Genomic DNA, 16,653 nt, shown 5'->3' with positions numbered 1-16,653 from the left:
CCTTTTCCATTGTTGTCCTCCTCACATCAGGCAGATGACTGCGGCTCCTGTTCCCTTCAGAGCGCCGATAAGCGGAAAGGCATGTTGGACGAGATGGCCATCGAGATGCAGCAGGAGAAGGCACGGCACAAGGAAGAGGTGGGGAACATAAAGCTCCAGCACGAGAAGGAAGTGCTGTGTATAAGGGCCAAGTACGAGAAGGAGCTGAGGGAGCTTCACGAGGAGAAGAACCGCGGTGAGGAAGAGCTGAGAGGTCAGCTGAGAGATGAGAAGGTACGGCTGACTGACAGGTGACCTCCACAGTGGTCACCCATGCCCCGAGACTTCAAGGAAGGAAGGCAGGTGTACTGATTATTGTAACCACCTAGAGCAGAGGTCCCCAACGTTTCTGACCTTGAGAGCCACATTCAGCTCTGACAGAGGGTCGCGAGCCACATCCAGCCTTGAGAGAGGGTCACAAGCCACATTCAGTTCCCACCCCCCTTGCAATAGTGGCAAGCAAAGCCCCCGTTACAGACATAATGTTAACCAAAGCTTTCCCACAAAAATCATCCCAAAGAAGTATATTAAGATCCAGAGGTTCCCACAATACCCCATTTAGTATTCTCCTATAAAGCACTCCCAAGACACTGTCACATCCAGCTTCTAAAACCTCCGCTGACAGGTTTGTCATCCAGTCTACAGTGAACCATACTTAAATTATCTCTAAACCCCTAAGACGAGTATATGTGCATGCAGATCTGCTGTTTCGTGTAGAGCTGCTCACAAAATTCACCATTTCCAGATGTGCTCTTCATACCTGTTTGCTAGATATGGAGATAATGCACCAAGGTGGCAGACAGCTGCGAGCCACAATTCATGGGGCCGCGAGCCACATGTGGCCCCCGAGCTACAGGTTGGGGACCCCTGATAGAGTCTGAGGTTTGCTTTTTTAAGCTCAGTCTCTGGTGGTAGATACTTGTGTCTACATCTGTTTGCAATTTGCTTTTAGGCTCGAAGTCGGGATTTGGAAGGATTGCAGCAAACGACAGAAGAACTGCGCCTACAGATTCAGTCCCTGGAAGGAACCAAAGGCTGGTTCGAGCGGCGGCTGAAGGAGGCAGAGGTAAGTGTGAGGGATAATCTGTCGGTTTATCAATGTCACTCTTCCCATCCTTGCAGGCTTTGTATAACCCGTACACGTAAGGCTACGTCCAGACTAACGTCACCTTGCCCAGACCAGTCATGGCCACAAATGGTGAATGTGACTGGGTCCGTGTGCAGATCGCCGGGTTTGTCCGCATCGCGGATGGGTACAGGAGCACTCACTGTCCCAGACTGTGTTCTCCCGAATGTGCCCTGAGGTTCTGTTCACATCTGTTACCAGCCTTATATCAGATGAATACATTGGCAGGATCTGCCCAGGTATAGGGAAGGCGCCACGTGTGCCATCCTATAGACCCATCACCCATAGGCTCCCACCGTAAATGGGATATACCGTACAGGGCATACGGTCAGCGGGGGCACACAATTACATTCAGCACCCGCGCTCGAACCTCTCATGGAGCAAATGAGATGTGATCAGGTCTGATCGATAGGGGACACCTGGGATGGAGGTCGGTCCTTCCGCTATTTCATATCATGTCTATCGGATGTTTTTAGGAGACTATTGAAAGGAACCAATTACAACATAAGGAGGATTTGTCCGAACTGCGAAAGACGCACTCTGTTGACTTGCAGGTAAGTCTGCAGCCCTGCTTTGACCAGAAGGGGCATATTGAGGTTTCCCCAGAAATGATTAAATTGTAAAGTGCTTGTGAAAGCACCCAACTTTGTCAGTATTACTGTTTGGTGTGTGATTATTGGTGGCCGCCGCTGAATTTGTTCCCCTCCGCAGGTGAAAGAGCAGGAGCTTGAGACGCTGACTGGACAGATAAAGTCTTCTGAGAAAAACAAAGAGGACCTTAACACAACAATCGAGCGACTCAGACAGGTGAGAACCCATGCGGTACATGCATGCCCAATATAGCCGTGCGTGCATGTGTTCCCTATGGGGAGGGAGAGGGGAATGGGCCGCTGCCAGGCTTCTCTACTGATGCTTATCTTCAAAGAGAACAAAGAATCAGACATTTTAAAATCCAACATGCCTGATCCTTTCTTCCCCCAAAATCAGCCCTGATAAACACTAGTGTACCAGGAATCAGTGGGCTCGGCCGGCCTATGTGAGTGTATACGAGCGCCTGTAGTGTCGCCCCCCACATGTGAGTGATTTTCTCCCAGTGTGAACTGTGCTTCATCCTGTGTGATCCAGCGCTGGTTCCCCCTATGAAGCCTACGACAATGCAGGGGGCCCAAGTCTCGGGTATTGGTTATTAATACATGCTCCTGTCCTTAGGATGTAAAGGATACAGCGGACGGGCAGAGAATCCTGGAGAAGAGGGGCAGTGCTGCAGTGAGTATACGCATCATTAAAGGGGTTGTCATAACTTGGCAAAGAGCAGGGGTTCCCAACCTCACTGGGCGCGTTCTGTGAATGCCCCCTTATACGATAGTAGGAGGTGGCACAGACCCCAGGTACCCACCAAATTAACACAGCCGCGCCACTCGCGTGCATGGCACAGCGCTGTACATGCAGGTGAGATGCCGGATGTGTGGCCCCATTGTTGTGCCTCCTATGTACCCTGCTTTGTGGCACTAGATAGCGGTAGTACATGAATGGCCATGTATATGATTGGTGGCGCATATAATACTGTGATGGCACAATGCTCCGCACATTGTAAGGATGTTACAGCTCCGCAGGGCTTTTATCCAGGTCATAGGAATATGCGGCCAGGTCCTCCGAGGTAGGGTTATTATTAACTCCAGCGAGCGCAGCGGTGATGGATCTGGGGACGCAGGCAGCGAGATGAGAAGACGTTGCCTCTGCGGATGTCCCCGATATTTTGTATATGACCGCAGTATACAGGACCGTGTCCATGCAATCATCAGACTGTAGACCTGGACTTGTCATCATCGGCTGTATATAATATATTCTTCTCCTCACAGCTGAAAGACCTGAAAAGGCAACTGCACCTGGAGAGGAAGAGGGCCGATAAACTGCAGGAGCGTCTCCAAGAGATTCTCACCAACAGTAAAACCCGGACAGGTGAGCGCAGGGCAGACCACTGTATGAGCCACCTCGCCCCTTACCAGAATTCATAGCACAATATGTGATTTATTTCTGGCTTTCTTTACACAGGTAGTTACATCTGGCTGCCACTAGGGGGAGCACTTGACATAAAGATTAACCCAGCCCTGTTGAAATCAATGGGGGCTGCTGTGATAATGGTTATGGCTTGTGTGGACGCTATAGCCTTCTCTTTGGGTCTGCCCCCCTAGGACATGCTCCGCTGTCTCTGGAATAGGGGTCCTAAGTAAATGCAATGCTGTATTTAATTCCTTTCATCAGCCAGACCTTTTTTTTTTGTGTTTTTGACCCTTTTTGCTCCTCACTAGACTGTAGGGGACATTTATGAACCAAAAAATGTTACCATAATGCTGGTTTGGTAAATCTCTTCTAGTATCTAGAAAAGTGAGAAAATGTACAAAAATGGTGCCAACATGGGGAAGAAAGACGCACCAAATAGCTGATTCAGCAGCAGCCGCAGGGGTCCTGCCTGGCCAAGTTGTCACTTATCCTTAAAGGGGCTGTCCACTCCTCTCTTCAGACAACCACTTCTTAAATCAAGCAAGACCCCATTGAGAATAAAAGCAGCTTCTATTCACATCCCCGACTGACGCCATACTGGCAAAGTCCTCGCCGCAGCTGCCAGAATCTGCACCGCATTTGTAAGTCACATGAGTGCTGTAGCCAATCAGTGGCCGCGAATGTGCTGCTTAGCTCACACTTTCCTTGGGAAAAACTCGGGCGTCTGTGGAAGGTGGGAGCGCTGCAGCCAATTAACGGCCACTGATTGGCTGCAGCACTCACGTGACATAACAGTGTTACTCGAGTGTTGGCAGACGCAGCGCTGACTTTGCTGGGCCAGTGAACCGGGTTGTGAGTAGAGATTGTTTTAATGGGGCCCTGTTTAATTTAAGAAGAGGGTGTCCGAGTAATCCCCTTTAAGATGGCAGGTAACTTTTTGATTAGGCCAGCTTCACTGATCTCTGGGATTGTGCCCGCCATTCTAGTCATTGTCTGTGGGAGACTGCTGGAAAGAGAACCATTGCTCAGCAATCTCCATCAGTCCCTTCAATTCCATCCCACTACTCCATCCTACCGCCGCTCCACCCCACCATTGCAATCCATCTCCATTCCATCCCGCGGCTCTGCCCCATCACTCCAATTCACAGCCACTCCATCCCACTGTTCCAATCCCCTGCCACTCCACCGCTCCAATCCACCGCCAATCCATCCCTCCACTCCAATCCACCACCATGGCTCCATCCCTCCGCTCCAATCCACCACCACTCCATCCCACCACGCCTCCATCCCACTGCTCAAATCCATCAATGCTTCATCTCACTGCTCCAATCCACTGCCATTCTGACACACCTTTTCAATCCACCCTATTGCTCCAAACCACTTCCACACCACCTTTCTAATCCAGCACTGCTCCAATCCAGCACTGCTCCATCTCGCCACTTCAATCCAGCACCGCTCCGTCTCACCACTCCAATCCAGCACCGCTCCGTCTCACCACTTCTATCCAGCACTGCTCCATCTCGCCGCTCCAATCCAGCACTGCTCCATCTCGCCACTCCAATCCAGCACCGCTCCATCTCACCTCTCCAATCCAGCACCGCTCCATCTCCCCACTTCAATCCAGCACCGCTCCGTCTCACCACTCCAATCCAGCACTGCTCCATCTCGCCACTCCAATCCAGCACCGCTCCGTCTCACCACTCCAATCCAGCACTGCTCCGTCTCACCACTCCAATCCAGCACCGCTCTATCTCACCACTCGAATCCAGCACCGCTCCATCTCCCCACTTCAATCCAGCACCGCTCCCTCTCACCACTCCAATCCAGCACTGCTCCATCTCGCCACTTCAATCCAGCACCGCTCCGTCTCACCACTCCAATCCAGCACCGCTCCGTCTCACCACTTCTATCCAGCACTGCTCCATCTCGCCGCTCCAATCCAGCACTGCTCCATCTCGCCACTCCAATCCAGCACCGCTCCGTCTCACCACTCCAATCCAGCACTGCACCGTCTCACCACTCCAATCCAGCACCGCTCCATCTCACCACTCCAATCCAGCACCGCTCCATCTCCCCACTCCAATCCAGCACCGCTCCGTCTCACCACTCCAATCCATCACCGCTCCGTCTTACCACTCCAATCCAGCACCGCTCCATCTCGCCATTTCAATCCAGCACCGCTCCGTCTCACCACTCCAATCCAGCACCGCTCCGTCTCACCACTTCTATCCAGCACTGCTCCATCTCACCGCTCCAATCCAGCACCGCTCCTTCTCACCACTCCATCTCACCACTCCAATCCAGCACTGCTCCATCTCACCACTTCTATCCAGCACCGCTCCTTCTCGCCACTCCAATCCAGCACTGCTCCATCTCACCACTCCAATCCAGCTCTGCTCCATCTCATCACTCCAATCCAGCGCGGGTCATCCTATTGCTTAATTCTCAAATTGGGACAATCTCTCTAAGACGGGATTAATAAATCTGCCCTACTGTGTAGTTGTATGCAAGGCCCACAAGGGGGCAGCAGCAGTCCTGCTCTCCATGATGGATATGCCCCTGCCTGCCGCTGTACCGTGTGTGATGATATGTGACCTCCATTACACACATACGTCATTGAGCTTTTAATAGTTTTTCGTTGTGTTTCCAGTATAGTGTGGGGGGATGGATGCCGCTATTTTTCCTCTTCACAGCCTCCATTTTAGTTTTTTTCCCAGTGTATAAAGACTGAAAACATGATGTAGACGCTTCCTGTACGGGGAGAAGCGGTCTAATAACGGGAGCTACTCTGAAGGCCGGTGCAGCCATGTTGGCACTTGCCCTTTCGCTCCCGCACATATTAGGGTTTTGCATAACGTGATTTTCTTACAGGGTGAAGCATGCTTATATAGGGGGGTTCTGTTTCTCCTTGTGGAGACTACCAGCTGGCAATGCGCCCTGGGAAAAAGATATGTAAATGATCTCTCCTCCTCCAGGAGACAGAAAACCGACTCTCTAGTGACACCTAGTGGTGTAGCTGTTCTATAAGCCACATGACTAATTAACGTATCGGGGGCAGTGATGAAGCTGCTGGCGCCTAATGAGCCAGTTATTAGCCCGGTGCCCACCTCATCGGTCCTCATTGTGCGGGAACCACAACACCCAGTCGTCCGCTGTAAGAAAATAGAAAACCCTAATTAACAGCACAAGACGCAATTATCAAAGGACACTGATTAATGGCGGCCGATTACCACTCCCGGAAATCTAACCATTTACTGCGCGGGTAAGAACAGCCACCCTGGGAATATCGCAGGTGTCAGACCTCGCGCCCACGGACGGGAGAAACAAATGGCGCGGGTCAGTAGATGCAGGACCCGAATCTGCAGAAAAACAGCAGACGCAGGGAAGTGGCGGCCTGATAAACTCCATAACTATCCAATTATCCTAATGGCCGCAGTTACAGCATTTCCATTAGTTTACAAATGGACAGAAGTGAGGATTAATACAGCAGAAAAGAAAGGGAAAACCGCGGCCACATTATAATTCCTTTTTCAATGGGAAATTAAGGCAGTCGATATAAGTAGGAGGCAAGAATTACTCATTACCGCTCCTGGAGAAAATGTGGGTCATGGTTAACCCTTGTGTGGATCGAAAGAGGAAATCTTATGGCTCTATATATGAATATGCCACGTGTCATAAATGTCATTTTTCTCACCTGGTGTAAATGCCGCAGTTCTCCTGAATCCGGCGATGCTTTCCATTTGTTCCTGCTCCTCTCCGTTCCTGAGATATGGCCTCTTCTTTCTGGCATGTAAATCTGGCCTTGTTAGCCAAGTGGGCGTCTTCTTGAGGACTACAACCACTTGGACAACAGGGCCAAATTTATATTCTGGGAAGAAGGGGCCATATCTCAGGAACGGAGAGGAGCAGGAACAAATGGAAAGCATCACCGGATTCAGGAGAACAGCAGCATTTACGACAGGTAAAAAAAAATGACATGTTTATGGCAAGTGACCAGTCCTCTTTAAAGGTGCACTCTGCTTTGCATACTGCCCATTTACAGGAACCTCCCCACTAAATTGATGATCAGATGTTCGGCCATTTGTATAGCCCTCAGCAATCAGTGGTAATCCGAAAGCAAATGTTCAATTTCCCTGCAGCGCCTCCAGAGGAGGAACAAGGAATTTCACATGATCTATTTTAATCAATGGGCTGCCCACTAGCCCCATGTATCTGGTATTAGCTCTCTGGCTAATATTGAGGGTCTTCGATCAGGACCACTTTATTAATTTGGATATCCCTGATGGGTGTATCTGAACTAGACACAATGAAGGCCTCCATGCTTTACACTGCAGGCTGCTTCTCAAGAACAGAGCAAAACAGAAAATGATTTTATATATTTCTATGGCTAAACCGCATGTTTGCTGTTTCCCTCTTTCTATATTTGCTCTGTGCATGGAGGGAGATGAATCTCGCCGCTGTTTCAGCTCCCCGCTCCCCCCTCTGATATCCATTAGCTGCGGAAATCATTTTATTTTCCTGTGAATTCTGCCGGATTCTCACAGCTGATTGATTTGCTGCATTCCTGGCAAATTACCCTCTAAACGCTGAATATAATTAACCCCGGACAGCTCATTAGACTGCGGCCGATACATTATCTCCCACATAGGTGGAGGCAGCTCTGAGAGTGGAGGAGATGTAAGAGGAGACTGGTCCACGAGGGGGACGGAGGGAGCCACGCAGAGGACCGCAACCCGTAACCAGTCTCTACCATCCCTCCTGTTATTTCAGAGTACTCCAGGATGATCAGTAGCATGCGCTGTTATTTCGGGCTCCTTCGGGATGATCTGTAGTACGTGGCATTATATTGGGGTACTGCGGGATGATCTGTAGTACGTGGCATTATATTGGGGTACTTCGGGATGATCTGTAGTACGTGGCATTATATTGGGGTACTTCGGGATGATCTGTAGTACGTGGCATTATATTGGGGTACTGCGGGATGATCTGTAGTACGTGGCATTATATTGGGGTACTGCGGGATGATCTGTAGTACGTGGCATTATATTGGGGTACTGCGGGATGATCTGTAGTATGTGGCATTATATTGGGGTACTGCGGGATGATCTGTAGTATGTGGCATTATATTGGGGTACTGCGGGATGATCTGTAGTACGTGGCATTATATTGGGGTACTGCGGGATGATCTGTAGTACGTGGCATTATTTTGGGGTACCGCGGGATGATCTGTAGTACGCAGCGGTATTTTGGGGTACTGAAGGATGATCTGCAGTACGCGGCCTTCTTTGAGGTCCTCCGGGATGATCTGCAGTACAGCACATTATTTTGGGGTCCTTCGGGATGATCTGCAGTACGCGGCCTTGTTTTGGGGTCCTCCAGGATGATCTGCAGTACACGGCAGTGTTTTGGGGTCCTCCGGGATGATCTGCGGTACGCAGCCTTGTTTTGGGGTCCTCCAGGATGATCTCCAGTACGCGGCAGTGTTTTGAGGTCCTCCGGGATGATCTACAGTACGCGGCAGTGTTTTGGGGTCCTCCAGGATGATCTCCAGTACACGGCAGTGTTTTGGGGTCCTCCAGGATGATCTGCAGTACACGGCCTTGTTTTGGGGTCCTCCGGGATGATCTGCAGTACACGGCAGTGTTTTGGGGTCCTCCAGGATGATCTGCAGTACACGGCCTTGTTTTGGGGTCCTCCAGGATGATCTGCAGTACGCAGCCTTATTTTGGGGTCCTGCAGATCTCTTCCCGGGCCCTCGGATGCCAGGCGCGGTGCGTACGTGCCTCTCGCGTTGTTCTCCTCCAGGCTCTGCAGTGTGAGGCTCGGCCTCCAGAGACGGCTCGTTATCTCCACATCATTGCCAATCCTCGCCGCCCGGTTATAAATGGAGCTGTCAGGGCTTTTGTTTTCCTCCTTTAGTTCTGACACAGAATCTCCAGCCTCGGCTGCTCTGCAGTGGAGCCGCGCTGTAAAGTGATCCTGCCGCAGCGCAGAGGAAGAGAGCGTCTGGGGTCAGGAGCATTTCATCGCCGCCTCGTTACCAGGGGCTTCATAAAATTCTGCCACATGGCTGCGCGGCCCCGCTTTATCATCACCACAAGTCCATAGGCGCGGGGACTTAAAGGGGAAGTAACAATAAAAATTAAGTTTTTCATAAGAATCACCGAACCCTGGCCCAGAGGGGCAGTCTCTACACATCACGCCTATCAGGGGGTGAGAACCCCTAAACAGCCGTCAGCAGATTGGTGTATTTCCTTTTGGAACATTTTGTAGATGCTTGGTGCCATCAATGGTAAAAATCCTTTAATCCCCCATAACGCAGGTTATCATTCACTCCTGATTATCAGACAGTCACAGTAGCTCTCAAAATGCAATGGTAATTTATATATACTGGTATCGCCTGTAATAAGACAATACTGGGAGTCTTTCTGGACTGTTGGATTCCGGATTAAAAGAATGTCACTCTAAATAATCCTATAATAGCTGGGAATAACTATTCATGTAGTCCGCATTTGTAAGAAGTGGCCACTAGGGGCGCTGTCTTATTCATTACCTAATGCTGGTGACATCCAATATGTCCGCCCCCCAAACAAAGACGTTTAGAATAACTTCTACAAACTTTTGTATACTTGGGGCTTTCACACGACTTTTCTGGACTGCAAAGCTGCCGAGATCGAGAAGTCCGCATCCATCCCGGCTCGTGTGCTGTAGACTTCACAAGCATATCGGAGGAATGAGGAATCCAGGACCTTTCCGCTGCGCAATGCATAGTATATACATATATCTTTGCTCATAAATATTACAGTATACACCCCAGGACGGGCGTCTCCTGTGCCATAAATGGATTTTCAATCTTTAGGTAATAGAAAATGTCGCCAGTCGGGTCCGGCTGGCGCAGCTGCAGGGCCCTTACCAGAGAGAGTCGGTAAAATGCTCAGCGGGACATGATTTGCATGTAGAAGGGAAGTTTTCCATTCACTGACAACAAGCACAGATGCTGAACATGCTGAAAATTGTAACACTAAGTCTATTAGAGAGTTTTGTGGGGAACTATACGGGGGCGACCAGTGCAGGGCTGGGCCCCTCTTGATTGTCACCAGGGCTTTCACATGGCTTTGTGTGGGGTCCCCATTCCCCGTCCCCCGCTCCTTCGCCGCTCTAGCGCAGGCTTCGTCGGATGCCCTGCCACTCCCTCCTGTCTCATAATCCCACTAGAAGCATTAAGACTTTCAGCAGAGCATTAATATTTCATTGCTGTGATGAGTCAGGAGGTGGGAGGCAGCGACAGCCAAAGCATTTCTTAAAAAGATCAGCGTGGAAAGTGCTGAGCTGAAGTAATGCTGGAAGTGACGGCTGCAGCGGGAGGATGAGGACGAAGGCACCGCAGAGTGCAAATTCATGTTACTGTCACACTGGGTATAGTACGGGCGGTGACCGGTCCCATCACACTGTGTGTACTGCAGGTCTGTGACTACATGGTGCGGGCAGAGAGTCCTGAGACAATGGTATATGGTGCGGGCAGAGAGTCCTGTGACTACGGTATATGGTGCGGGCAGAGAGTCCTGTGACTACGGTATATGGTGCAGGCAGAGAGTCCTGAGACAACGGTATATGGTGCAGGCAGAGAGTCCTGAGACAACGGTATATGGTGCGGGCAGAGAGTCCTGAGACAACGGTATATGGTGCGGGCAGAGAGCCCTGTTACTACGGTATATGGTGCGGTCAGAGAGTCCTGAGACTACGGTATACGGTGCAGGCAGAGAGTCCTGTGACTATGGTATATGGTGCGGGCAGAGTCCTGAGACAACGGTATATGGTGCGGGCAGAGAGTCCTGAGTCAACGGTATATGGTGTGGGCAGAGAGCCCTGTGACTACGGTATATGGTGCGGGCAAAGAGTCCTGAGACAACGGTATATGGTGCGGGCAGAGAGCCCTGTGACTACGGTATATGGTGCGGGCAGAGAGTCCTGAGACTACGGTATATGGTGCGGGCAGAGAGCCCTGTGACTACGGTATATGGTGCGGGCAGAGAGTCCTGAGACTACGGTATATGGTGCGGGCAGAGAGCCCTGTGACTACGGTATATGGTGCGGGCAGAGAGTCCTGAGACTACGGTATATGGTGCGGGCAGAGAGCCCTGTGACTACGGTATATGGTGCGGGCAGACAGTCCCGAGACTACGGTATATGGTGCGAGCAGAGAGTCCTGAGACAACGGTATATGGTGCGGGCAGACAGTCCTGAGACAACGGTATATGGTGCGGGCAGACAGTCCTGAGACAACGGTATATGGTGCGGGCAGACAGTCCTGAGACTACGGTATATGGTGGGGGAGAGAGTCCTGTGATTACGGTATATGGTGCGGGCACACAGTCCTGTGACTACGGTATATGGTGTGGGCACAGAGTCCTGTGGGCAATGAGGGCTGTGACTGTACGATGCAGGCAGTGAGTGCAGTGACTCTGTGTACAGTGCGGGCAGTGAGTGCTGTGACTGTGTACGGTGCGGGCAGTGAGTGCTGTGACTGTACAGTGCCGGCAGTGAGTGCTGTGACTCTGTACAGTGCGGGCAGTGAGTGCTGTGACTGTACAGTGTGGGCAGTGAGTGCTGTGACTGTGTACGGTGCGGGCAGTGAGTGCTGAGACTGTACAGTGCGGGCAGTGAGTGCTGTGACTCTGTACAGTGCGGGCAGTGAGTGCTGTGACTGTGTGCGGTGTGGGCAGTGAGTGCTGTGACTGTGTACAGTGCGGGCAGTGAGTGCTGTGACTGTACGGTGCGGCAGTGAGTGCTGTGACTGTGTACGGTGCGGGTAGTGAGTACTGTGACTGCGTACGGTCCGGGCAGTGAGTGCTGTGACTGTACGGTGCGGGCAGTGAGTGCTGTGACTGTGTGCGGTGCGGGCAGTGAGTGCTGTGACTGTATACGGTGCGGGCAGTGAGTGCTGTGACTGTGTACGGTGCGGGCAGTGAGTGCTGTGACTGTACGGTGCGGGCAGTGAGTGCTGTGACTGTACGGTGCGGGCAGTGAGTGCTGTGACTGTACAGTGCGGGCAGTGAGTGCTGTGACTGTGTACAGTGCGGGCAGTGAGTGCTGTGACTGTGTACGGTGCGGGCAGTGAGTGCTGTGACTGTGTATGGTGCGGGCAGTGAGTGCTGTGACTAAGGTGCAGGCAGTGAGTGCTGTGACTACGGTGCAGGCAGTGAGTGCTGTGACTGTGTACAGTGCGGGCAGTGAGTGCTGTGACTACGGTGCAGGCAGTGAGTGCTGTGACTGTACGGTGCAGGCAGTGAGTGCTGTGACTATACAGTGCGGGCAGTGAGTGCTGTGACTGTGTACGGTGCGGGCAGTGAGTGCTGTGACTGTACGGTGCGGGCAGTGAGTGCTGTGACTGTACGGTGCGGGCAGTGAGTGCTGTGACTACAGTGCGGGCAGTGAGTGCTGTGACTGTGTACGGTGCGGGCAGTGAGTGCTGTGACTGTGTATGGTGCGGGCAGTGAGTGCTGTGACTAAGGTGCAGGCAGTGAGTGCTGTGACTGTACGGTGCAGGCAGTGAGTGCTGTGACTGTGTACGGTGCGGGCAGTGAGTGCTGTCACTGTGTATGGTGCGGGCAGTGAGTGCTGTGACTAAGGTGCAGGCAGTGAGTGCTGTGACTGTACGGTGCAGGCAGTGAGTGCTGTGACTGTGTACAGTGCGGGCAGTGAGTGCTGTGACTGTACGGTGCAGGCAGTGAGTGCTGTGACTGTACGGTGCAGGCAGTGAGTGCTGTGACTATACAGTGCGGGCAGTGAGTGCTGTGACTGTGTACGGTGCTGGCAGTGAGTGCTGTGACTGTGTGCGGTGCTGGCAGTGAGTGCTGTGACTGTGTGCGGTGCTGGCAGTGAGTGCTGTGACTGTGTACGGTGCGGGCAGTGAGTGCTGTGACTGTGTGTGGTGCGGGCAGTGAGTGCTGTGACTGTGCTGTGCGGGCAGTGAGTGCTGTGACTGTGTACGGTGCGGGCAGTGAGTGCGGTGACTGTGTGCGATGCGGGCAGTGAGTGCTGTGAGTGTACAGTGCGGGCAGTGAGTGCTGTGACTCTGTGTACGGTGCGGGTAGTGAGTACTGTGACTGTGTACAGTGCCGGTAGTGAGTACTGTGACTGTGTACGGTGCGGGCAGTGAGTGCTGTGACTGTGTGCGGTGCGGGCAGTGAGTGCTGTGACTGTGTTCGGTGCTGGCAGTGAGTGCTGTGACTGTGTAAGGTGCGGGCAGTGAGTGCTGTGACTGTACAGTGCGGGCAGTGAGTGCTGTGACTGTACGGTGCGGGCAGTGAGTGCTGTGACTGTACGGTACGGGCAGTGAGTGCTGTGACTATGTACGGTGCGGGCAGTGAGAGCTGTGACTGCGGTGCGGGCAGTGAGTGCTGTGACTGTGTACGGTGCGGGCAGTGAGTGCTGTGACTGTACGGTGCGGGCAGTGAGTGATGTGACTGTGCGGTGAGTGCTGTGACTGTATACGGTGCGGGCAGTGAGTACTGTGACTGTGCGGTGAGTGCTGTGACTGTATACGGTGCGGGCAGTGAGTGCTGTGACTGTACGGTGAGTGCTGTGACTGAATGGTGCGGGCAGTGAGTGCTGTGACTGTGCGGTGAGTGCTGTGACTGTATACGGTGCGGGCAGTGAGTGCTGTATTCATGGGGCCATGGATCAGTCCTATCAGCATTTGTGCTTATGCCTTGCCTTCTGGCCATTTCTCGCTTGTAACGCACGTTGGTCTGTCTTAGGTTTGGAGGACCTGGTGCTAGCTGAGATCAGCTCCCCTAGTCGGACGCAGACCGGTGACAGCAGCAGCGTCTCCTCCTTCAGCTACCGGGAGATTATGAAGGAGAATGCGACCCCCAGCAGCAATAAGGTAATGGATAGAAACGGGTGCAAAAAAAGAGGCAAAAGTCAGGTTTCACCCACTGGACCAATGGTTGGTACATGTTACCTGCAGCAGTGATCTTCACCCATGCACCATTAATGAAAAACTACAACTCTCAGCATGCCCTGACAACACTCAACTTTCAGGGCATTTTAAGAGTTACAGTTTTTGCAAAAAACTGACCCGATGTGGAGGCTCTAGGTCAGCGCCATCTTGGAGGAAACTTTGCGTTGTCCCTGACATTGGATTCTCCTTCCTGAAGGTTCGGCGTCCTCCGTCCTCGTAAGGATGTGACAGGTCTGTGCATCCTCAGAACTTCAGTGGTGCAGACACGGCTGTCATGTAGCGAGACACAGCAGAGATATCACCAGCCTTTTATGTGTGCTCGGGCCGCTCTCCTTACAAGAGAAGCCATAGAGGCGGGTTAATTAGCTGGCAGGACCTTTGCTCTTGGTTAATGTGTGTGGCAGGGGGCTATCTGCGAGGGATTCATCTTCTGCACAGCACTACAGAGGACACGCGGGATGATGAGGCTCTGATGGGCTTTAGTCTGCTCTGATCAGAAATATAAAGGGTCTCGAGATCAGAAACGGGTCTGCTTGGCTTGCAGAAACCGTGACGCTCTTGCCCATGGCACCCAGCTTTCCCCAAAACTTCTAAAAAGTATCTGAGGACAGCTTAGATTTACAGGGGTCACTTAGGGGGTCCAACCTGCTATGTCCTAAAGACCACATTTGTGCTCCAGTCTAACAGTGGAAGCCCCCAGTCCCAGCCGCAGAGACCCGCCGAGCTGTCTGATGACGAGGTGTCCGACCTATTCCAGAGGTTAGCCGAAATCCAGCAGGAAAAGTGGATGCTGGAAGAAAAGGTAACATGCTTTATAACCTCCTGCTTACCCTCACACAGCCTAAAGGGGTTGTTCAGTGCCGATCACTTCCGCATTATGATGGACATAATGTCATTGCTGACGGACTGTCCGGAACTTGTGTAAAAATAAGAAAAATGTACCATTTTCTGCATTTACCCCCATAATAATAATCACATGTAGTATTCCAGTGGCCACCACTAGAGGGAGCCTGCTGAAGACATGATTATCATTCATTTCAATGGGAGCTGTGCCAGTTCTTGTAGGTTTGGATTACTCTGCGGGGGTATCACATCCCATCAAATGATGGGCGATCACTGGATATCTGTCCCTGGGAATGATGGGGGCGCTACATTAGCTGCGGGAGGCCAGGGCGCCACTGTGCAGGGAATCCACAGCGAAGAAGATACAGCTCTAAATCCCCTTCAGTCTCAGGGTTTTTCAGGGTCCTTGAGTTTGGATGCCATCCCTGTGAGAAGATTAGTATCCCCCTTTAATATATCGTTTTCCTTCTCAGTAATAGCGCCTCTCTTCTCCATAGGCCGCCTGCAGTATTGCATCTTCCTCTCATTCTAGCTGTGATACCAGACGCAGCCTGTGGACAGGAGTGGCGCCATACGTACACGTTCCTGTGGCCTGAGGCTGGTGTACTCGGTGCTGGCTGTGTCAGGAAGGCTTTCAGTGTTCGGTGATTGTGATCTGACCGCAGAGTCCGGACGCATCATCCTTCATTGTTATCTCTCGCCGGTGCTGACAATGGATTTAATTTGGGTTTAATGTCTCCTGCAGGTGAAGCACTTAGAAGTGAGCAGCGCGTCCATGGCGGAGGATCTGTGCAAGAAGAGCGCCATCATCGAGGCGTACGTCATGGACAGTAGAATAGGTGAGCGCCTCCAGGGATGGTTGAGGCTGGGCATGCTGGGACTTGTAGCTCCTGTTCAGATGGAGGATATATCTTGTCGCTTTTACTTTCTGTTTTCATCGCCGTATTTTACTGGCATCTTGTCCTTGTAATTGTGATACGAGTGAAAATAGCATCAGGCTGATAAAAAAGAGGTCAGGAGTGTTAGGAGGGGGCTCGTAACCTCCACCCTGCACACTGCAGAGCGCTCCACAGGCAGCCTGTGTGTTATACTGGAGCTCCGCACTGGGATGCCCAGGGCAGGGCCAACCTCCTCCGCCGGCACTCTCCCAGGAACGTGGCCCAGGGCAGTGCCAACCTCCTCCACCGGCACTCTCCCAGGAACCTGGCCCAGGGCAGTGCCAACCTCCTCCACCAGCACTCTCCCAGGAACCTGGCCCAGGGCAGTGCCAACCTCCTCCACTGGCACTCTCCCAGGAACTTGGCCCAAGGCAGTGCCAACCTCCTCCACCAGCACTCTCCCAGGAACCTGGCCCAGGGCAGTGCCAACCTCCTCCACTGGCACTCTCCCAGGAACCTGGCCCAGGGCAGGGCCAACCTCCTCCACTGGCACTCTCCCAGGAACCTGGCCCAGGGCAGTGCCAACCTCCTCCGCCGGCACTCTCCCAGGAACCTGGCCCAGGGCAGTGCCAACATCCTCCACCAGCACTCTCCCAGGAACGTGGCCCAGGGCAAGGCCAACCTCCTCCGCCGGCACTCTCCCAGGAACGTGGCCCAGGGCAGTGCCAACCTCCTCCACCGGCACTCTCCCAGGAACCTGGCCCAGGGCAGTGCCAACCTCCTCCACCAGCACTCTCCCA

The 16,653-nt window shown here is 52.5% G+C and overlaps 1 protein-coding gene across 2 annotated transcripts in view; it reads left to right on the top strand.

Moving 5' to 3' along the window:
- Positions 1-16,653, top strand: part of GRIPAP1 (GRIP1 associated protein 1) — a 50,499-nt gene that overhangs the window by 16,390 nt on the left and 17,456 nt on the right. For both annotated transcript variants that reach the window (XM_077284206.1, XM_077284207.1), the window contains 9 exons: positions 61-273; positions 992-1,105; positions 1,642-1,719; positions 1,877-1,972; positions 2,375-2,431; positions 3,025-3,124; positions 13,927-14,054; positions 14,812-14,934; positions 15,721-15,814. In XM_077284206.1, coding sequence (XP_077140321.1) covers positions 61-273; positions 992-1,105; positions 1,642-1,719; positions 1,877-1,972; positions 2,375-2,431; positions 3,025-3,124; positions 13,927-14,054; positions 14,812-14,934; positions 15,721-15,814 — 1,003 coding nt within the window. The remainder of the gene's footprint in view (positions 1-60; positions 274-991; positions 1,106-1,641; positions 1,720-1,876; positions 1,973-2,374; positions 2,432-3,024; positions 3,125-13,926; positions 14,055-14,811; positions 14,935-15,720; positions 15,815-16,653) is intronic.

This window comes from Ranitomeya variabilis, chromosome 2 (genome assembly GCF_051348905.1).
Source record: "Ranitomeya variabilis isolate aRanVar5 chromosome 2, aRanVar5.hap1, whole genome shotgun sequence".
Lineage (NCBI taxonomy): Eukaryota > Metazoa > Chordata > Amphibia > Anura > Dendrobatidae > Ranitomeya > Ranitomeya variabilis.
The sequence above is the reverse complement of the archived record's forward strand: the minus strand, read 5'-3'. Positions and strand labels throughout refer to the sequence as shown.